Genomic DNA, 23,953 nt, shown 5'->3' with positions numbered 1-23,953 from the left:
CTGTATTCACCTGTACTCTCCCATCACTTCTGCCATTTGCCGTCATAATACACTGATTCTCTCAGCCACCACTCTAATGTCAATGCTCCTGAGTAGCACTGCTGAATGACCCTTCAATGATTGTGGTCCACCTCCAATTCCTGTACAATCCTCCTCTCTTCTAAAGGACAGCTGTGCCCAGACATTATCCCAATGGTCCAACATTCAGAACCACTGTTCCCTGCACCAGCTCCTCAGCCACGTGGCATCGAATGGCAATCCAGAGATTGAGGTCCTGGATTTAATCTCACTGCCTGTATTGACCCTATAGGACCTCATCCATATTCCCAGCTGTGTCATTTGTGTAAACGCGCACAACCGGCTGCTCACACTCCACCTTGAGAACATTGTGAAACTTGTCGTCATATAACCAGGAGCTTTGGTCTGAGCTGCACATCCCAAACACCTGTCGACTACTCCCATTTGCCAGCACTTTGCCCGTAATGTTGCACGCATTGTCAATTCAAGTGCTTGTAGACTTCTTTCTCCAATGTCTCCAATGGGCTCGCACCTACTGCAATCCAGATCACAACTAATTGTTGCATGGTATTTATCCTCAAGTCCTCTTGAATCATCCCAACCATATCTCAAACCTTTGCTCAGCTGCGAGCGGGATGCGGGCAGTTTCTCACTAACCACCATAACAAGTTGTTCATGGTTTTGTAAACTTTAGTCAGGTCCCCATCAGTCTTCACCTTTTCAAGACCATGAAACTTTGTCTATCCGGTCAGATAGCTGCAACCAATCTCATAGCATCCTGTGAATCATTGCCACTCTCTACTTCAGTTGCTACTTTAGAAATCATTGTTGGCTCTTAAGTCACATGTAGGAAAGATAAAATCCCATGTCTATCTGGACTACACTTCTTCCCACCCTGCTTTCCTGTAAGGACTCCATCCCCTACTCCCAATTCCTCCGTCTACGCCGCATCTGCACCCAGGATGAGGTGTTCCACACTAGAGCATCGGAGATGTTCTCATTCTTTAGGGAACTGGATTCCCCTATTCTACTAGATGATGCTCTCACCAGGGTCTCTTCTATACCCTGTGACTCTGCTCGCACTCCCCATCCCCTCATTCATAACAAGAGCAGAGTCCCCCTTGTCCTCGCCTTCCGCCTTACCAGCCGTCACATACACCATATAATCCTCCGACATTTTCGCCACCTCCAACGGGATCCCACCACTGTCTGCATCTACCCACCTCCTCCCTTTTCGGTTTTCCGCAGAGATCGCTCCCTCCGTAAATCCCTGGTCAATTCGTCCCTTCCCACCCAAACCACGCCCTCTCCTGGCACTTTCCTTTGCAACCACAGGAAATGCTACACTTGTCACTTTACCCACCCCTTTGACACCATCAAAGGACCCAAGCCGTCTTTCCAGGTGCGGCAGAGGTTCACCTGCACCTCCTCCAACCTCATCTATTGCATTCGCTGCTCTAGGTGTCAGCTGCTCTACATCGGTGAGACCAAGCGCAGGGGTGGCGATCGCTTCGCCCAACACCTCCGCTCGGTTCGCATTAACCAACCTGATCTCCCGATGACTCACCACTTCAACTCCCCTTCCCATTCCGAATCCGACATTTCTGTCCTGGGCCTCCTCCATGGCCAGAGTGATTCACACCATAAATTGGAGGAGCAGCACCTCATATTTTGCTTGGGCAGTTTACACCCCAGCGGTATGAACATTGACTTCTCCAATGTCAGGTAGTCCCTGCTTTCCTCTTCTTTCCCCTCCTCTTCCCAGCTCTCCCCACAGCCCACTGTCTCCACCTCTTCCTTTCTTCTTTTCACCCCCCCACCCCCACATCAGTCTGAAGAAGGATCTCGACCTGAAACGTTGCCTCTTTCCTTCACTCCATAGATGCTACCTCACCCGCTGAGATTGTCCAGCATTTTTGTCCACATAGGAAAGATAAGGCCAGATGGGAGGATTTTGTTTGCCGTGAACAGCTGGGAACTGGGTTTGTTATCTACCACAGTCATGTTTGCTTCTGCTAGTCTTTCACATGTGTTCATTTCAGCTCCAAGCAGCAAAGGGTCATGTGGCTAACAAGAGACCAACAGTCTCGGTGCGTTGCACGCCACGAGGTGATTTCAGATGAGGCTGGTGACAGGTAGACACAAAATACTGGAGTAACTCAGCGGGTCTGACAGCATCTCTTCACTCTGAAGAAGGCTCTTGATGCGAAAGCTCATCTCTTCCTTTTCTCCAGAGATGCTGCCTGACCCGCTGAGTTACTCCAATATTTTGTATCTCGGCGTAAACCAGCATCTGCAATTCCTTCCAGCACATGAAGGTGACAAAGAAGATGATCGTAGAAAGGCTGGAATGGGTGGTCTGCAGATGAAGTACATGGATATTGAGATGTGACCTTTGGAACAAACTTAAATAAGGCATCTTAATGAAATGGATGAGAAGGGTCTGTTTTTGTGGTGTGCAGCTCGAGGACTTTATGACAAGTGGTAATGAGGCTTCGTGAAGATCATAGGCTGTGCATCACTGAAACAAGACAATGTGCTGCCTGTGGGTATCAGCTTCATGATATGGCACAAGGAGGTTTGTCGTTTGATATCTGAGTGAATGTTTGAGCCAGTTTGGAGGTCCATGTTGTGTTTTGTTTTCTTCATTTCCTTTCACAGATTCAGCCGCTGCCGTTTCTCAGCTCGTAACCAACTTGGATGATTTCAAATTGTTCCACTTGATGACCATTTACCGAAACCGGCTGGAAAAGGCAATGGAAAGAGGGGTGCATGGAATCAGCTTGGCGTTAACATCCCAGGGGCATTTCAGTGAACCGGAGCATCGGGTGAGTGCCAGCAGACTGGGTGAGTTTGGAATATTCCAACTTGCAGGAACCACAAGTGAATGCACTTCACTGTTCTCTGCTCCCACAATGTACAACTCATGGTCAGACAGATCAGCACCCTGCCAGGTGAGTGATCACTATGGCCAGATCAACAGGGGGATGGATCCCTTCATAGAGAACATCGTATCATATAACCATATAACCATTACAGCACGGAAACAGACCATCTCGGCCCTTCTAGTCCGTGCCGAACACTTACTCTCACCTAGTCCCATCTACCTGCCATCAGACCATAACCCTCCATTCCTTTCCCGTCCATATACCTAACCAATTTATTTTTAAATTATAAAAAGGAACCTGCCTTCACCACTTCCACAGGCAGCTCATTCCACACAGCTACCACTCTCTGACTAAAGAAGTTCCCCCTCATGTTGCCCCTAAACTTTTGTCCCTTAATTCTCAAATCATGTCCTCTTGTTTGAATCTTCCCTACTCTCAATGGAAAAAGCTTATCCATGTCAACTCTGTCAATCCCTCTCATAATTTTAAAGACCTCTATCAAGTCCCCCCTTAACCTTCTGCGCTTTAAAGAATAAAGACCTAACTTGCTCAACCTTTTTCTGTGACTTAGTTGCTGAAACCCAGGCAACATTTTAGTAAATCTCCTCTGTACTCTCTCTAGTTTGTTGACATCTTTCCTATAATTTGGCGACCAGAATTGTACACCATACTCCAGAATTGGTCTCACCCAATGCCTTGTACAATTTTAACATTACATCCCAACTTCTATACTCAATGCTCTGATTTATAAAGGCCAGCACACCAAAAGCTTTCTTTACCAACCTATCTCAATGAGATTCCACCTTCAGGGAACTATGCAAAGATATTCCTAGATCTCTCTTCAACTGCATTCCTCAATTCTCTACCATTTACCATGTACATCCTATTTTGATTTGTCCTGAGTGGGCAAATGCATGGCAGATGCAGTATAATGTGGATACATGTGAGGTTATCCACTTTGGTGGCAAAAACAGGAAAGTAGACTATTATCTGAATGGTGGCCGATTAGGAAAAGGGGAGATGCAATGAGACCTGGGTGTCATGGTACACCAGTCATTGAAAGTAGGCATGCAGGTGCAGCAGGCAGTGAAGAAAGCGAATGGTATGTTAGCATTCATAGCAAAAAGATTTGAGTATAGGAGCAGGGAGGTTCTACTGCAGTTGTACAGGGTCTTGGTGAGACCACACCTGGAGTATTGCGTACAGTTTTGGTCACCTAATCTGAGGAAGGACATTCTTGCCATAGAGGGAGTACAGAGAAGGCTCACCAGACTGATTCCTGGGATGTCAGGACTTTCATATGAAGAAATACTGGATAGACTAGGGTTGTACTCGCTAGAATTTAGAAGATTGAGGGGGCATCTTATCGAAACTTACCAAATTCTTAAGGGGTTGGACAGGCTAGACGCAGGAAGATTGCTCCCGATGTTGGGGAAGTCCAGAACAAGGGGTCACAGTTTAAGGATATAGGGGAAATCTTTTAGGACTGATATGAGAAAAACATTTTTACACAGAGAGTGGTGAATCTCTGGAATTCTCTGCCACAGAATGTGGTTGAGGCCAGTTCATTGGCTATATTTAAGAGGGAGTTAGATGTGGCCCTTGTGGCTAAAGGGATCAGGGGGTATGGAGAGAAGGCAGGTACAGGATACTGAGTTGGATGATCAGCCATGATCATATTGAAGGGCCGAATGACCTACTCCTGCACCTATTTTTTATGTTTCTATGTCCTGCCAAGATGTAGCACCTCACACTTATCAGCATTAAACTCTATCTGCCATCTTTCAGCCCACTCTTCCAAATGGCCTAAATCTCTCTGTAAACTTTGAAAATCGACTTCATTATCCACAACACCACCTATCTTAGTATCATCTGCATACTTACTAATCCAATTTACCACATCATCAACCAGATCATTGATGTATATGACAAACAACAGTGGACCCAACACAGTTCCCTGTGGCACCCGACTAGTCACCGTCCTCCAACCTGACAAACAGCCATCCACCATTACTCTCTGGCATCTCCCATTCAGCCACTGTAGAATCCATCTTGCTACTCCACTATTAATCCCCAACAATTGAACCTTCTTAACCAACCTTCCATGTGGAACCTTGTCAAAGGCCTTACTGAAGTCCATATAGACAACATCCACTGCTTTACCCTCATCAATAGTAAGATTAAACGAGAACTTACCAGTTTGAAGTTAGATCTTTATTTTATGAGGAGTTACGATGAGGGATTACGTGAAGACCCCGCCAGCACACGTGCGCGACATTCTTCAAAGCAGCGGTGTGGAATCACAGTAATAGTAATTGAGATAAACATAGTAAGATAAGAAGAACTAATATACCAGTTGACCTTTATAATAGAGGGCGGGAGCGGAGGGCACGTAATCCCTCATCGTAACTCCTCATAAAATAAAGATCAAACTTCAAACTGGTAAGTTCTCGTTTAATAGTAAGATTAAACGAGAACTTACCAGTTCGAAGTTTGATCGTTATTTTATGAGGAGTACGTTGAGGGAATATGTGAAGAACCCCGCCAGGACGCATGCGTGTCATTCTTCAAAGCAGCAGTGTGAAATCACTGATAACTGTAATGACTGAACATAGTAAGATTAGAGAAGAAATACCAGTTGAGTATATGTTCATGGGTGGGAACGGAGGGCACGTATTCCCTCAACGTACTCATAAAATATGGTAACTGGTAAGTTCTCGTTTAATCTTACTATTTTACTTCGGAGTCACGTGAGTGACTACGTGAAGATTTCAAAGCTCTGTGATTTCATGCCGTGGAAACGAGTCCATGCATGACATCTGCCTTAATGACTTGGGAGGAATTGTGTCAACATAATTTAGACATGAATCCGACATTGAAATCCATGAAAAATTTATTAACACCAAATTATAGCCCCTATTTATGGGGTAAATTAAATTACAGAACTTAAAATTGTTTCTGCAAACGTTCCAGGTTTAATGACTGGTTTATGATAAAATAGTTGGAATGTTTTTTCCCCTGACCATCCTGCTGTCTTGAGGATTTGGTCCATTGGTACATCCAACTGCATAGCTGCCGATGTAGCTGCAGCCCTGGTGGAATGAGATTTAAAAATATTAGTATCCACCCCAGCCTGTGTTAGAACCTGTTTCAACCATCTTGAGATGGTTTGGACCGTCACTTTTTTGTGTGGTTGCTTGTGGCTAATTAAAAGTGCCTTCTCATTGCCTCTGATGATTTTCGTTTTCTCCATGTATAACAACAAATGTCTTACTATACAGAGACGATCATCTGTTGGGTAAGACCTAAATTCTATATTGAGGCCTGCTGATCCCTGTCTGTTCTGCTTAACTAATTCATAAATATGAAACATAATATTTCCAGATGAAGAAGTCATGTTGTCCAGTCTTAATTTATGTAACGACTGTACCCTTTGTGCCATGACCAAAGCCATTAGCATGACTGTTTTCAGTGTCAGTCTATGTAGGGACAGAGCTGTTGCTGGAGACCAATTCCTTAGCATCGTCAGGACAATACTCACATCCCATATTTGAGAGTACCTGGTTCTTGGGGGATTGGTATTAAAAATTCCCCTCATAAGTTTTGTTACCAGGGGGTGAGTCCCAACAGAATGACGCTCTGTTCCTTGCCATAGATAAGTTGATAGGGCACTTCTGGCGCAGTTGATGGCACTATAACTGAGCCCCTCATCATAATGGAGGCCTGCCAGGAATTCCAGAACAGACGGGATGTTCATTGATCTGTAGGCGATGCTGTTTCTGTGACAATACATCTCCCATTTCCTGATATAGACCAGATACTGTTTTTTGGTGGACTGTCTGTGGCCCGCCGAAATTATGTTCACTGTTCGGTCCGTCAGTCCCAGCTGTAGTAGAGGTATTTTTAGACTCTACAAATTAATAAATTTGTATAGTTATGACATGGGTGGCTATCCCTTGTTACGGGATGAACCAATAAATCTGGTCTATTCGAGATGGTGATACATGGTTCTAATACCATGTTGAGTATCACAGGGAACCATGGTTGAGTAGGCCAATCGGGTACTACCAAAATACCAGACACAGAGTCTTGCTGTATTTTCCTTAATACCCGACTGATGAGGCAGAAAGGAGGGAATGCATAAATAAACAATTTCCCCCAATGCAGCGAAAATGCATCTGTTGCCGCTGCCCCAGGGTCTGGTTCCCACGAAACATAGTTTGATAACTGGTGATTAAGTCTGGATGCGAATAGATCGATATCTGGTGTTCCATACCGTGCTGTAATATCAGCAAATACTTTTTTATTCAATATCCATTTTGTGTTTTCATTAAATTTGTGTGACCTGGTGTCTGCCACTAAATTTAGTTTAGCTGGTAGGTAAGTAGCTGATATCCAAATATGTCTCTGGATACACCATTGCCAAATTGTATTAGCCAGATTGTCACATGATGTCGATTTGTTTCCACCCATGTGGTTGATATATGCTACCACGGTGGTATTGTCAATCTGTAGTCTAACATGCTGGTGATATAACCCAGAACAATATGACTTTAGGCCATGGAATGCACCCAACATTTCCAGGTAGTTTATGCCCAGTGTTTGTAATAATGATGCCTCCTGTGCAGTCCATCTACCTCCACAGCTGGAGATGGAATTGGTGGCACCCCAACCAAGTGCACTGGCATCAGTTTGTAGCACCATAGAAGGGTTGCTGATAATGATTGGATTGAAACAAAGCCGAATGTTATCTTTCCACCATTTTTGTTCCATTATAGCTTTGATTGGTAGCTTCATTGGTCTGTCAAAATGACCAGCATTCATTTTGAGTGCTCGTATTTTTGCTCTCTGTAAATTTTGGTAATGTAAAGGTCCGAATTGTGTGGCTGGAAAAGCAGCCACCATTTTGCCAATTACTTTTGCTACCAATCTGATGGACGGTTTACTGATGTCAATGAGGTTATTGCAAGTCTCTATTAAGTCTATAGCCTTTCCCTTTGGCAAAGTCACCGACATGTGAACTGAGTCAATGGTGAACCCCAAATAGTCCATAGTAGTGGAAGGCGTTAATTTAGATTTAACTGGATGGATAATAAACCCCAGTTTTTCAAATAACTGTTTTGTGGCTGTTACAGTTTGTTTGGCCAATTCCAAAGTTTTGCCCACAATAAGTATGTCATCTAGATATGCCATGACCATGTGTTTTCGTTTCCGTAGAAACGCTAGGGCTGGTTTCAAAATTTTTGTGAACAGCTTGGGGGCTGATGTTAACCCATTTGGCAGCGCTCTATACAGTCAGTGCTGTCCCATCCAGTTTAATTTTAAGTAACATCTGTGGTCACCTCGTATAGGCACTGAATAGTAAGCATCTTTTAAATCGATGCTAGCCATGAAGTAACCTTTGGAAATCAATTGTTTTGCAGTAACAAAGGTTTCCATTTTAAAATGAATATATTGTACAAATGTATTCAATTTGGTCAAATCTATGATGATGCGACAACCACCATCTTTTTTGTTTTTGGTAAAGATATTGGACACGAATTCTAGCGATTCGTGTTGGGATTTTTCAATTACCTCTTTTGCATAAAGCCGCTCCAGTTCAGCATGCGCTTCTGATTTTTCTTTACCTGAAAGTACGAACATTCGGTTCGGTACATGCTGAACTGGAGGGCTGTATTTGTGTATAAATTTCAATGGTATATCCCTGGATACTGCTTAAAATATAAGTGTCGGTAGTTAACATACTCCATGCATCCAGAAAGAAGTGTAATCTCCCCCCAACCTCCATGCTCCCTGCAATTTGTAGGGAACTAGACCCACCTACCTCCATAGTTACCAGTGGCAGGTTTACTTCTTTTTGTAAATTCTTCGTTGATGTTGAGGCGCCGGTGTCTGGGTTTGTGGTTGGGTTGGTGTTGGAGGTTTGCGTATCTTCCAAAAAGGCCGGCCTGGGCCATGGCCTAAAAAAGACATGTTCGATGTACCGGACCTTTGAGCTTTCACCAGTTTGTCTTGTTCTACTGGTGGGTGCGTAAGGGTGCTGTTTATGGCCGTAGTAGGTTTTTGATGAAGTCGCTTTTATGAGCCCCAGGGTTTTTGCCTCCTCATCGAGCTCAAAATTGGTGGTTTTACGTTTCCAGGTTTGCACAGACCCGCGAATTTCGGGTTTAGAGCAGGTCGGATGGCACTCTTCCTGATGCTGTTTATTTCATATTGTGTGTTGCAAAGCAGTGCCAGTGCATCCTGTTGGTCCTGCGACATGTCCTTCTCATCTACTGTGCGGGCGAAAGCTGTTATTCCCGCTGTTAGGAGCTTTAGTACCTTTTGGAGTTTGACATCCATGCCTCTAACTCCTGCTCCGATATGTTTCCATATGCAATTATTTACAACATACTGTTCCTGTAGCTGGTTAAAGGACATATAATCTATACTGGCAGCTAGTTTTTGTTCCAGGTTTTGGCCCGTCTGCTCTGGCTGTATGAAGTTGGACAACATGTCCAGTAGATTTTCACGTTCCTGCATCCCTTGCACACTTGATTTCTCTTCTGCAAACCCCTCTTCAGGATCAGCCCAGAACTGACCCCCAGTACTCCCCTCTGACGAGGGAGATGCACTGTGCAGCCCTACAAGAGGTGCTGCTGTGGGTTTAACATAGTGCCCACAGTGCCTAGACTCCATCTCCCGGAGCCTGTCACGTTGGAGCAACTGCTCCACACACCGCTCCATCCGGCTCCAGCGCTCACGGTCGCTGGCCGCTCGCGGCTGCTCTAAGTCGGACTCATCTGAGTCAATGACTTTGTTGGTTTTTTGTTTTGCCTTACCGCCCGGCCGCGGAGTGGATTTGGCCGGTGCGGAGGCGAAGTCGGGCACAGCTGTTCCCATTACGGGTGATTCATGTGCCGCTGGCTGCCCGCAACTCCGCGGTCCTCCCCCGCCAGCTTTGTCGCAGCCCTTGTTGTTTTCTTGGACTTGTCCATTGAGTATCAGTATGGGAACAACACAAAAGACCGCAGAGTATCTCTTACCTGCAGGTTCCGGCTTTTAAAACTGCCACTGCGGGGGAACGTCATTCCACCCCGCCTGACTGTTTCTCAATGCGTGTAGCGATATGACACGCATGCATCCTGGTGGGGTTCTTCACGTAGTCACTCACGTGACTCCGATGTAAAATCTAACTATTTTACTTCGGAGTCACGTGAGTGACTACGTGAAGATTTTAAAGATTTGTGATTTCAAGCCGTGGAACAGTCCATGCTTCACTCACTGCCGAAGTCATTCAAGGGAGGAAGTATGTTATCGTATTCAGACATGTATCCAATTCAAACAATAATTATTTATTTTAACAAAAATAATGCTCCCTAGGGCTAAATATATTACAGAATTCAAACTTGATTCTGCAATACCGCAGGTTTGGTTATTGGCATATTATAAAGAATTGGAAGGTCTCTCTCTAGACCGTCCTGCTGTAGCCAGGATATGGTCCACAGGCACTTCCTTGTCCCTTGCTGCCGGCGTTGTTGTTGCCCTTGTGGATAGAGATTTAAGATGTCAGTATCCATCCCAGCAGCTCCCAAGCCTGTCTGAGCCATCTAGAGATAATTTGTGCTGATACCCGGCCATTAGGCTGTTTTTGGCTGCCCATAGTGCTAATTTACTTCCTCTTAAAGTTTTAGTAGTCTTAAGGTATAGTAGAAGGTGTGTCATTACACACTGTCGGGTGTCAGATGGGTATACTAGCAATGTTACAAAATTTTGAGATTTTAAAAATCAAGTCTGCAATTTATCCCATCAGATAAAGCATAAAAATAAGTTTAATTTGACACCTAATTCACTTTCATATCTCAAGTATTTAAAAAGTTATGGCCATTTTCATACTGGGAAATGAGCACCTTGTTCCCTATTGATTTTCTATGGACATAACAAAAAAGCTGTGATCGTGAACAGTCAAAAGCCCATAACTTTCTTAAAAATTAAGAGAACTGAATGAAATTTTCAGTTATCATAGATTGAAGCATTCTGAAACAAATATAAAATAATCTTACTTGGATGACCTGAAATTAAAGCATATAATTAGTTAGTTACCTAATTGTAGCTAATTTCAGACTTCAATTACTAGATCTAAACATCTATCCATTTCTTAATAAATGATTAACATTTTTAAATAGCCTAAATGTCCAAATAATATTCACAAATAATTCACAATAAAACATGATTTTTAAATCTCATTTACATTAATTTATAGACCAAATGGAAGGAATTTAGTGTTCAATTGCTGTAAATTAAAGTCCATTTAAATCAGCTTTCCAGTGGGTCCCTGTGAACGCGCTGGTTTAGAACGTTCACATTGCGCTAGATTTGTGCCTCAAATGCCGAGAAAAATACTGCGGGATATAATGGGCCCAAAATGAGCTACTCGCAATATTAAACTTTGTATAAAGGGACCTTTAGAAGCCCTTTTTAATGTAAAAATATACAGCCTACCTTCTGCTATTTGCTTTATGAGACCCTGCGGTTGCTGGTGTTCGCGGGTTTAGAGGTTGATTTTTAAACTATTATAACTATTATACGAGGCCTTTAAAACTAATAATAGCTTTTGCGACGGGGTCTTCCAGCGATTTTTCGTTAATAATTAACTAGGCTGAACATCTTCGATTTGAACAGCCTAGAGAAAATCGCGTTTTAAACCCGCCCCCTCTAAACGGCGCAAAAATCGCGCACACCCGCAGCGACAGATTTTCAGCGACGCTTCAGGTAGGCTTTGCAACATACCTAGGTATACCTGGAATCCCAAATTTTGTCCTGATGTTCTTGGTCTATCTTGTTTAACAAGCTCTAATATGCAAAGTTATCTTTTCTGGAGATGCCATCATTTTTCCCCAGTCTCAGTTTATGTAGAAACTTGACCCTTAGAGCTGAGACCAGTACTATCAGCATAGTTTTTAAATACTGTCAGTTCCCCCCCCCCCCCCCCCCCCCCCCCCCCCCCAGAGACAGGGACACTGCTGGTGCCCCTAGCAATGTTAGTACAACACTGACGTCCAAGATCTGGGAGTACCTCACTCTAGGAGGGTTAGTGTTGTAAATAATCCTCATAAGTTTGGCAACTAGAGATCCCATGGAGAGTTGTCGTGGCGCCTTCCACCAGCAAGCTGACAGGGCACTCCTGCGCAATTATAGCGCTGCAGCTCAGTCCTTCATCTACATGAAGGCTGGACAAGAATTCCCAGGACGTTGGTGATTGTAGCTGTATTATACGCTACACGCCGTCTCGAAGGGGACGAAGGCGGTCACCAGGTACACCAACTCCTCCAGGTGGATCCTTTCTCCCCCCCCCCCCCCCCTTCTTACGATCAGAAGCTGCGACGAGACCGGCCTCGCCCCCCCTGCTCTCCTCGGCCCCGCCACCGCGGGGTGAATCTCCGGAACCTGCGGACACTGCTCCGGGCTCCCCGATCCGCCGATCTACAGAGTCCATCCCCTTCCAGGATTGGTTTGGTGAACGCCAGATCGCTGGCAAACAAAACTTTTATCCTGAGGGATTTCTTCTGCTCCCGTGGCCTGGATTTCCTCTGTGTGACAGAGACTTGGATCGGTCCTGGTGAGTGCAGCGCTCTTATTGAACTTTTACCGGCTGGCTGTTCTTATTTCAACTCGCCGCGGATGTCGGACCGTGGAGGAGGAACAGCGGCTATTTATAAAAATAACTTTAAATGCAAGCAGTGCGCTATATCATCCTCGTGCTCCAGCTTCGAAGCTACTTTATTTGAGGTGGGTCGCTCTGACCCGGTGCTTTGCGCTGTCATCTACCGACCCCCCAAATATCATAAGGACTTTGTGAATGACTTCTCTGATTTTCTGGCTGGGATTATGCCCAACTATGATCGTGTCCTTATGGTTGGGGACTTTAACATACATGTGTGCTGTCCTGATAAGCCGTTGGTGAAGGACTTTATAAGCCTTATTGACTCTTTTAATATTGTGCAGTGTGTGTCTGGTCCCACACACGAACATGGACATACACTAGACCTTACACAAAATTGCTGGGGAAACTCAGCGGGTGCAGCAGCATCCATGGAGCGAAGGAAATAGGCGACGTTTCGGGCCGAAACCCTTCTTCAGAAGGGTCTGAAGAAGGGTTTCGGCCCGAAACGTCGCCTATTTCCTTCGCTCCATAGATGCTGCTGCACCCGCTGAGTTTCCCCAGCAATTTCGTGTACCTTCGATATTCCAGCATCTGCAGTTCCCTTTTGAACACATACACTAGACCTTGTTCTCTCTCATGGCTTGTCCGTGTTAAATTTGGAGATCTGTGATAGTGTGGTTTCTGATCATATGCCCGTATTATTTGATGTTGGTTTTTCCTGTGCTGCAGTTAAATCTGGCGCTCCTGCTCGGCGCTGTCGGACTTTCAACCCTTTTGCTGCCGGCCAGTTCTCTGCTGCTTTCGATCAGCTCTGTGCCCCCTCTGCTTCCACTTCTCTTGATACGGAGGAGATCAGTTCTTGGTTTCACTCCTCCTGCAGAACTATACTGGACTTTGTGGCTCCATTAAAAACATTGCAGCCTAGAGCTAAACCCGAGCCCTGGTTCAGTGACGTAACTCGTACAGCTCGATGGGAGTTGCCGCTAAGCTGAACGCAAGTGGAAGAAGGACAAGCTGCAGGTTTCATTTCAAATCCTAAAGGACTGCTGGCGTCATTACCAAAACACTGTTAAAGAGGCCAAAAGAGAATACCTGTCAAACATTATTGTGTCTATGCGTCACGACCCACGTGTGCTATTTAAAATCATTGACTCTGTTCTAAATGCCCCGCAGCCTGCCTGGCTGGAAACATCGTCTGAAATGTGCAATGACTTCCTGCACTTTTTTATTAATAAGGTTGTTTCCATAAGGGCTCTCATTTCAGCTCCTGCCTCTGACCCCTCTGTTTCTGTCCCATACCTGGTGGTATTGGATAAGTTTGTGCCTGTGACATTGTCGTGTTTAGAGGATGTGGTTAGCCATATTAAGCCATCGGGTTCCCCTTGTGATGCTGTCCCTCCTCATCTTTTTAAAGAGGTTTTCCCCAGTATAGGGCAGTCGGTTCTTGCCATTATAAACAGCAGCTTGTGTTCTGGGGTTGTCCCCGTAAGTTTTAAACATGCAGTAGTGCAACCACTACTTAAGAAACCTGGCCTGGATCAAACTGTTCTGGCCAATTTTAGACCGATCTCCAAGTTGCCTTTTATTTCTAAAATTCTGGAGAAAGTTGTTTATGCTCAGCTAAAACTCTTCTTGGACGAGCATAATATTCGGGAGGTTTTCCAGTCTGGGTTTAAAACTATGCATAGCACAGAGTCAGCTTTGCTAAGGGTTTTTAATGACATCCTCCTAGCTAATGATTCTGGTGATTATGTGGTTCTTGTCCTGCTGGACCTATCTGCCGCCTTTGATACAGTGGACCATGGTTTCTTAATATCTCGGTTACAGCACCTAGTGGGCATTTGTGGCAGTGCCCTGGGATGGTTCAGGTCCTATCTGGCAGACAGAACCATGTGTGTAAGCCTTGCTGGTTTTGAATCCTCCTCCGCTCCTCTGTCATATGGGGTTCCACAGGGCTCCATTTTAGGGCCCCTGCTTTTCTCACTGTACCTACTTCCTCTGGGTTCCATTCTTAGAAAGCATGGCATCTCTTTTCATTGTTATGCTGATGATAGTCAGATATATATGCCGCTGAGGAAGGAAGATGCTTTCTCTGTCAAATCACTTCTGTTATGTCTTGATGACATTAAATCCTGGATGGCCCTAAACTTTCTAGGTTTTAATGAAAAGAAGACAGAGGTGATAGTGTTTGGCCCCAATGGCTCCCGTGAACCTCCCCCTGTTGACTTGGGTCCCCTGGCACTGTATGTGAAGCCAACAGTTTTAAACTTGGGTTATAAGATCGACAGTGATTTTAAATTAGATCATCAAATAGGCGCGGTAGTTAAGTCCAGCTTCTTTCATTTAAGGCAGCTGGCAAAGGTGAAGCCCATTCTTGAGCGGCAGCATTTTGAAACAGTAATCCGTGCCTTCATCACATCTAGGCTGGATTACTGTAACGCACTTTATTTTGGAGTTGCTCGATCTTCCCTGGCTCGTCTCCAGTTGGTTCAGAATGCTGCTGCTCGCCTTTTAACTGGAACTCGAAAGAGGGAGCACATAACGCCAATTCTGGCCTCCCTCCACTGGCTGCCTGTGTACTTTCGAGTTCATTTTAAGATTATTTTATTTGTTTTTAAATCTTTAAATGGTCTCGCCCCACCTTACCTCTCTGAGCTGCTTCATCCCTACGCTCCTGCCCGGTGCCTCAGGTCAGCTGATCAGCTGCTCCTGGAGGTACCGAGGTCTAATCGGAAGCTCAGAGGGGATAGAGCCTTCTCTGTTGCTGCTCCGACATTATGGAACACTCTGCCGTTGCACATCAGACAGGCCCCCTCACTGTCCATCTTCAAAACCAGTCTTAAAACCCTTTTCTATTCCTTGGCTTTTGACCCTGCATGAGACTTTGCTCCTGTTTTAGTGCTTTTAATGTTTTTTATTGTTTTTACTCTCTTTTTTAATGTTTTTATTGTCTTGTAATAATTTTTTGTTCATGATTAGTCATGTACAGCACTTTGTTGCAACAGTGGTTGTTTTTAAAGTGCTCTATAAATAAAGTTATTATTATTATTACACCAGTCCAGAAACGCACCCAACATCTCTAAATAATTTATACCCAGTGTTTTTAGTAATGATGAATACTAATAATGATGGGCTGGAACTATGCCAAGTATTCCCTTTCATCATTATAACTCCGAATTGCTTTGGCTGGTAACTGCATAGGTCGATCAAAGTGACCTGCAAGGTGTTTTTGCTGTTGCACTTTTGCCCTTTTTGAGCTTTAATGATGCAAGGCCCAAACTGAGTAGCTGGAAATGCTGCTACTAGTTTTCCAATTACCCTTGTCTCCTGTCGAATAGATGGTTTATTTTGTAATAATTAATTTTGTTGCAGGCTTCCACCAAGTCTGCTGCTTTACTCTTTGGCAATGTTACAGACATATGGATAACGTTAATTGTAAATCCCAGAAAGTCCATAGTTGTGGATGCCGTCAACTTAGATTTACCTGGATGGAGATAACCCCAGAGTTTCACCCAATGTTTGGTAGCTAAAATTGCTGATTTAGCTAGATCCAGGGTTTTTCCCCACAATTGATATATCATCAAGATATGCCATGACAATATGTTTTTGTTTATAAGTATTGCCAAGGCCAGTTTTAATATCTTGGTGAACAGTCTTGGGGCTGAAGTTTAGTCCATTAGGCAACGCTATACTCTGCCATAGTTGCCCCATCCAGTTAAATTTTAGGTATCAACAATGATCTCTCCAGGTCTCCCAAAACAAGTGTAACATTCCCCCTGTTAATACAGGTCGTACACCTTTGTGTTCTGGAAGGAACCAGGTCCACCTACCTCCCTGGTTGTCCGTGGTACGTCCCTTTCTTCAACTTCTGCGGAAGAGGCGGGGTTGGCACGTTTTCCATGAGGGTAGCTCTGGGCCTTGGCCTAAAAAGGACCTTCGTGGTTGCTGTGCGGCCCTCATGCTTTCACCAGCGTCCTGGTGTTGATGCCTGTTGGTGGATGTATAGGTGTGCTGCCGTCTGAGGTGTGTTCTGCCCGTTGCTGATGACCCTGTTATGAGCCCGACGGTTTTAAACTCTTCGTCAAGCTTTTTTACTTGTTTAGACAAGTTTCCCCCCCCCGGTTCTGTTGCATCTGTTTCGCACAACCCTGCAAATTTGGGGTTTAGTGCAGGTTTACTGTGCTCTCGCAAGCAATTGATTTCATAGTGGGTATTGCGGAGCAATGTCAGTCCTGGTGTCATCTCTGTGCCATCGTCTGGGCGAGCAACCAATGATATGCCCGCTGTCAGAAGTTTTAAAACTTCTGTAGTTTGACCTCCTGGGTTTTTGTGCCAGTGTACCCCCAGATCGCATTGTTTGCTGCAGGCACTTTTAACGAAGTAAAGTTCACAGGAGGCATATACTTCTCCGTAATTTCGTTACCTGTTCCTGCAGAGGATGGAAGTACATGTAGTCGATGCTGGCCGCCAGCCTGGTCTGTAATGGTACTTTTCGTTGATCCGTAATTTGGTGATCACTCCCAGTAGCTCCTTAGTATTCTGCACACCCTGCACACTGCCGTTTTCTTCAGCCACGTCCCCTTCTTCAGGACCAGCCCAGCCCTGGTCCACAATGCTCTCCTCTGTCGAGGGAGATGCATTGTTTTACAGCCCTCGATAAGGTGCTGTTGTGAGAGTGCAAAGTCTCCCATAGTGAGCTTGCTCCATCTCCCGGAGCAAGTCACGGGCGGACCTCTGCTGCACTCGGGCAGCGCGTCCTCTCGGCCGGACTCAGATGAGTATGATCGGCCGGGCTGAATCCTGCTGGGCTTTGCCTCCAGCCTGCTGCGCTGATTTGAGCTGTACGGCTCATGGCGCTGGATTCAGCTTGGCAGAGTTGGAGTCGGTAAGTGGACCTTAGTAACCACTCCAACGGTCACTTTCACTGCCCTTGGGCAGCGCGTCCTCCTGGCCGGACTCCCCGAGTCTATCGGCCGGACCGACTCCTGTTCTGCTTGCCTCCAGCCCGCTGCGCTGTTTCCGGGTATACATCTCGCGGTGCTGGGCTCAGCCTGCGCCGGTTGTCCCCGGCTGTCGGAACCTTCCTAGTTACTCACAGCCTGCGGTCCTGGAGCCGCTGGTCACCCATGGCTGTCGGCTGCCGGGACCTTGCTGGTTCCCCGCAGCATGCGGTCCAGGTGACCGTTTTTTCTTCCCCTTGTCCAACGTGCTGCAACATAAAGCACTGCAAGGGGAAGAAATACAACTTCAGAATACATTTTCTTCTTACCTTGTAGGTCCGTTTTGCCGCGGGAGTGCTCCACCCCCGCCCGTCGCTGCTGCACTGCGTGAGACGCTATGTCGCGCACGCGTGCTGGCGGGGTCTTCACGTAGTCACTCACGTGACTCCGAAGTAAAATTGCCCGAGTAACCTCTTCAAAAAATTCAAGAAGATTAGTCAAACATGACCTTCCAGGCACAAATCCATGTTGACTTTTCCTAATCAGACCCTGTTTATCCAGATGCTTATATATATTATCTCTAAGTATCCTTTCCATTAATTTGCCCACCACTGACGTCAAACTAACAGGTCTATAATTGCTAGGTTTACTCTTAGAACCCTTTTAAAACCCTTTTTATCCTGCTCGCTCACTGTCTGTGTGAACCTGTCAATGCTTATAAATATCCACTGTTACTTTTGGCAGAGAGTTGCTGAGCTTGCTGGCAAGGGAGACCGAATGGACAGCTCCAAACTTCTCCTGAACCTGGTGATGGAGAAAGGTTCCCGGACTCGGAGAGTGATGTGGGAAACCTTTGTGCAAATACAGAACATGGACCCAATGTTGATCAAAATACTAAAAGAAATAGGGGAAGCAGGTGAGCTCATTTCAGAAGTTGATTTCAGTTTTAGATTCAATTATTGCATATTAGACAAAAACATACGTGGACATTTTCATTAATGAGAAATAATTTAACAGGTTTTATGCAACTTCCCCGTTTAAAAATGGCAGGAGGTTCACCCGAGATTGGCTGGGCGCTGCGAGGTAAGGAATAGAACTGTTTTTCAATGGCAAAGGTAGATTTAAAATGGAGGAGCGTCCAGAATATGACCAACCACTTGCCTTATGTTACTAGTCAATGAAATCATGTCAGTAAACCCTCGTACTCCCACCCATCCAAATAAATTCCACCATTACCACCTGCTCTATTTACTTGTGTTCAGGTGATTCGAAGTTCCCGACGTATAGTAATAGCAACAATTTCCCATTGTATGGAAGAGCAGGTGAAAACCCAGGTAACCGATTCAACGTCCATTCAATTCCCATTCGTCATCACCTGGTGTAATCAATGCAACAGAGATACTGTCTGCCTGAAACACTCTGTGCAGTGATCACGGAAATGATATCTTGCAACTGAGTATTGGAGTGGGTGGGAGTGACATCCCGCATGAGTCCATGAAAACTACAGGACACGGCAGGCAATTAGAGGAGCGTAGTGATATTCAGCGAGGGGACGGACACAGTAGCGAGGATGTGGGTGGACTAGGATGATGAATAAACTCTTCCAATACTCATGTACATTCGAGGACCAGGAGGTCGGGTGAACAGAACTTGCCTGCTTCATTACACAGCTGCCCGAATTTGGGACGATATACATAGAAACATAGAAAATAGGTGCAGGAGGAGGCCATTCGGTCCTTCGAGCCATTCATTGCGATCATGGCTGATCATCCCTAATCAATAACCCGTGCCTGCCTTCTCCCCATATCCCTTGATTCCATTATCCCTAGAGCTCTATCTAACTCGCTCTTAAATCCATCCAGTGACTTGGCCTCCACTACCCTCGGTGGCAGGGAATTCCACAAATTCACAACTCTCTGGGTGAAAATGTTTTTTCTCACCTCAGTCTTAAATGGCCTCCCCTTTATTCTAAGACTGTGGCCCCTGGTTCTGGACTCGCCAAACATTGGGAACATTTTTCCTGCATCTAGCTTGACCAGTCCTTTTATAATTTTATATGTTTCTATAAGATAGCCCCTCATCCTTCTAAACTCCAGTGAATACAAGCCTAGTCTTTTCAATCTTTCCTCATATGACAGTCCTGCCATCCCAGGGATCAATCTCATGAACCTATGCTGCACTGCCTCAATCACAAGGATGTCCTTCCTCAAATTAGGAGACTAAAACTGTACACAATACTCCAGATGTGGTCTTATCAGAGCCCTATACAACTGCAGAAGAACCTCTCTACTCCTATACTGAAATCCTCTTGTTATGAAGGCCAACATTCCATTAACTTTCTTCATTGCCTGCTGTACCTGTAAGCCAACTTTCAGTGACTGGTGTGCAAGGACACCCAGGTCTCGCTGCACCTCCCCCTTACCTAACCCCATTGAGATAATAATCTGCCCCCTTGTTTTTGCCACCAAAGTGGATAAACTCACATTTATCTATATTATACTGCATCTGCCTACTCACTCAACCTGTCCAGGTCACCCTGCAACCTCCTAAATATCCTCTTCACAGTTCACACTGCCACCCAGCTTTGTGTCATCTGCAAACTTGCTAGTGTTGCTCCTAATTCCCTCTTCCAAATCATTAATATATATGGTAAACAGTTGCAGCCCCAACATTGAGCCTTGCGGCACTCCACTCGTCACTGCCTGCCATTCTGAAAAGGATCCGTTGTGTATACATTCAAGTTGTGTTCTGGAATTGACTCCCCCATGCATATGAAAGCAGTGTAAAATATATCAGTTCAGTTAAGATAGCAGGGAAAGAGTAATTACAGAGATTGTCAAATTATGCCTCAGAAGATGTACCATTTTTTCAAATAAAGATGCCCAACAGAAACACAGGGAAACACTGCGAGTGCAGACGGAGAAGCTTAACGTCAGCATTGTCCTGAGAAATGGCAATGTCAAGGTTTTGCAGCTGATTGATAAATACGCTGAGCTCACGGTCATTTCCACTGTTCGAGATCGGAAACTGGTGGGACATGAGATGCTGGCAGCAAGCCAGGACCATGACGACTGGAGAGAGAAAAGTCTCCCTGGAATATCAAAAAAAATCCAGATTGATCAATTGTTCCAGAGCAGCTTTTTCCAGAATCAAGACAAATCTGGGATTTCATCTGCCCTGGCCGGTGTTGCAGGGGTCGGCAAAACTACAATGGTGCAAAAGATTGTTTATAACTGGGCTACAGGGAAAATATTCCAACAGTTCCAGTTTGTCTTCCGATTGAACTTTCGGGATTTAAACCTTATTAACTGTAGTTTAAGCTTGACGGATATGATTCTGCATCAGTATCCCTACTTGAGCAATATTCTGGAAAAGCTGTGGGAAAATCCAGAGTGGTTGCTGTTTATATTTGATGGTTTGGATGAATTCAAGGACACAGCTGGTTTTGCTCGCAGTCAGGAAGACACAGAACCTCAGCGCATGTGCACAGATCCCAATTTCTCTTGCGAGGTGTCTGAGATTGTGTTCAGTTTAATCCAACACAAGCTGCTCCCAGGGTGTTCAGTGCTCGTGACATCCCGCCCCACTGCAATACATTTATTGGAAAAGGCAGAGATCAGTGTGTGGATAGAAATACTGGGATTGGTTGATGGTGAAAGGAAGGAATATTTCAACAGGCTTTTTGAAGATCGGACGGTGGCAGCAGCTGTTTTCAAACACGTGAAGGAGAACGAGATCCTGTACACCATGAGCTACAATCCCTCCTACTGCTGGATCCTCGGCCTGACACTGGGCCCCTTCTTCACACAAGGACACAGGGAACAACAGCAAATTCCCAAGACCATCACCCAACTATATTCTCGCTACATTTACGACATCCTAAGAACACACAGTTGTGAGACTGAGAGCCCCCGTGACGTGTTACATAGAGTTGGTCAGATGGCCTTGACAGCAGTGTCCGAGAAGGTCATAGTCTTCACAGATGGAGATTTGATCAAATACAATCTGCAGCCTTCCCAGTTCTTGATGAAACTCTTGCAGAGGGAGTGTTCTGGCTGGAGCGTGGTGTACACCTTCCCACACTTCAGCATCCAAGAGTTCGTAGCAGCCATCGCACAATTCCTGACTCCAGATTCCGGGGATATGATGAAATTCCTGAGTGAAAGCTACAGCACCACAGATGGAAGATTTGAGGTATTTCTCCGTTTTGTCGCTGGTCTCTCCTCTCCAGGGTCCGCTGGGAACCTGGAGGAGTTTCTGGGTCCATTTCCCCAAGAAACAACGTGCCGAGTGATTACCTGGATGATGGAGGTTGTGAAGCGTCAGATTGGAAACACAGGAAGTAAAGCTGGTAAAAGGAGTCTCTTGAACACATTACACTACCTGTCTGAGTCTCAGAATACTGCACTGGCTCAGGCCACACTGGGATCAATGGAGACACTTTCATTTCGTGGAGTGCGACTGACACTGATTGACTGCGAGGTCCTGTCGCATATCATTGGTCTCTGTGATACAATCAAACACATGGATCTCCGCAGCTGTAATATTCAGTGTGAAGGCCTCCAGCGGCTACAATGCGGGCTGCACCTTTGCCAGGATTTGGGGTAAGTTTCATTGGTTTTGACACAAAATTGTAAACTTGCCCACTTTGTGTTGCCTCAAAAAAAACATATGTAATTAATTCAGCCATGGTCTAACTGAGGCAGCAAGGTGGCGCAGTGGTAGAATTGCTACCTCACAGCTCTAGAGACCCGAGTTCGATCCTGATTACGGGTGCTGTAGACATTCTCACGTTTTCCCCGTGACCGCGTGGGTTTTCTCTGGTTGATCCGGTTTCCTCCCACACACCAAAGATGTACAGGTTTGTAGGTTAATTAGCTTGGTATCATTATAAATAGTATCTAACGTGTGCAGGATAGTGTTAGTGTGCGGGATCGCTGGTCGGCGCGGACTCGGTGGTCCGAAGGGCCTGATTTCATGCTGTAGCTCTAAACTAAACCAAACTAAACTAACCTGTTTCAAAACTGATTCAACTCAGCAGTTCCCAATAACCAGAGGCCCGGCCAGTATCTTCCCAATGACTGCAGCTCCCAGTGAAGGTCATATTGGTTAGTTCCTGGTCAGATAATTATAGTTCTTTATAACCATATAACCATATAATAATTACAGCACGGAAACAGGCCATCCTGGCCCTTCTAGTCTGTGCCGAACACTTATACTCACCTAGTCCCATCTACCTGCACTCAGACCATAACCCTCCATTTCTTTCCCGTCCATATACCTATCGAATTTATTTTTTAATGATAAAATCGAACCTGCCTCCACGACTTCAACTGGAACCTCATTCCATACAGCTACCACTCTCTGAGTAAAGAAGTTCCCCCTCATGTTACCCCAAACCTTCTGTCCCTTAATTCTCAAATCATGTCCTCTTGTTTGAATCTTCCCGACTCTCAATCGAAAAAGCTTATCCACGTCAACTCTGTCTATCCCTCTCATCATTTTACAGAACGCTATCAAGTCTCCCCTTAACCTTCTGCACTCCAAAGAATAAAGACCTAACTTGTTCAACCTTTCTCTTATCAGCATTAAACTCCATCTGCCATCTTTCAGCCCACTCTTCCAAATGGCCTAAATCTCTCTGTAGACTTTGAAAATCAACTTCATTAACACCACCCCACCTATCATATTATCATCTGCATGCTTGCTAATCCAATTTACCACACCATCATCCAGATAATTGATGTATATGACAAACAACAGTGGACCCAACACAGATCCCTGAGGCACCCCACTAGTCACCGGCCTCCAATCTGACATACAGCCATCCACCATTACTCTCTGGCATCTCCCATTCAGCCACTGTTGAATCCATCTTGCTATTCCGCCATTAATACCCATCAATTGAACCTTCTTAACCAACCTTCCATGAGGAACCTTGTCAAAGGCCTTACTGAAGTCCATATAGACAACATCCACAACTTTACCCTCATCAATTTCCCTAATAACCTCTTCAAAAAATTCAAGAAGATTAGTCAAACATGACCTTCCAGGTACAAATCCATGTTGACTGTTCCTAATCAGACCCTGTTTACCCAGATGCTTATATATATTATCTCTTTAAGTATCCTTTCCATTAATTTGTCCACCACTGATGTTACAAAAGAAACATTTTAATATCTGTGTTTCTCTGCCTCTGGCATTTCCATTGGCGAAGCTACTTTTCACCGTTACTGCAGTTCGGCTGGCATTATCTGCGGCCGGTGTGTCCAACCAGCCCACCTTCAGTCCGAGGAGGTGGCTCGAGTGACGGTGACCGGACTGCGACTGTCAGCAGAATGGTTCATGTTGGACAGTCAACTGGCAGTGGACGAACTCAGCTCTCCACGAGGGTTGGACGTTACCTCCAGCCAGTAAGGATACAGCCCATTACACAGCACAACTCACCCACCCACCCATCGGCT

At 45.2% G+C, this 23,953-nt stretch overlaps 1 protein-coding gene across 2 annotated transcripts in view; it reads left to right on the top strand.

Annotated features, from left to right (window-relative positions):
• The window catches only part of LOC116991321 (NACHT, LRR and PYD domains-containing protein 3-like), a 38,696-nt gene that overhangs the window by 8,920 nt on the left and 5,823 nt on the right, over positions 1-23,953 (top strand). For both annotated transcript variants that reach the window (XM_033049845.1, XM_033049847.1), the window contains exons 3-6: positions 2,680-2,846; positions 18,234-18,405; positions 18,507-18,572; positions 20,368-22,093. In XM_033049845.1, the coding sequence (XP_032905736.1) occupies positions 2,680-2,846; positions 18,234-18,405; positions 18,507-18,572; positions 20,368-22,093 (2,131 nt within the window). The remainder of the gene's footprint in view (positions 1-2,679; positions 2,847-18,233; positions 18,406-18,506; positions 18,573-20,367; positions 22,094-23,953) is intronic.

Source organism: Amblyraja radiata, chromosome 33, assembly GCF_010909765.2.
Source record: "Amblyraja radiata isolate CabotCenter1 chromosome 33, sAmbRad1.1.pri, whole genome shotgun sequence".
In the NCBI taxonomy this organism is placed as follows: domain Eukaryota; kingdom Metazoa; phylum Chordata; class Chondrichthyes; order Rajiformes; family Rajidae; genus Amblyraja; species Amblyraja radiata.
The sequence above is the reverse complement of the archived record's forward strand: the minus strand, read 5'-3'. Positions and strand labels throughout refer to the sequence as shown.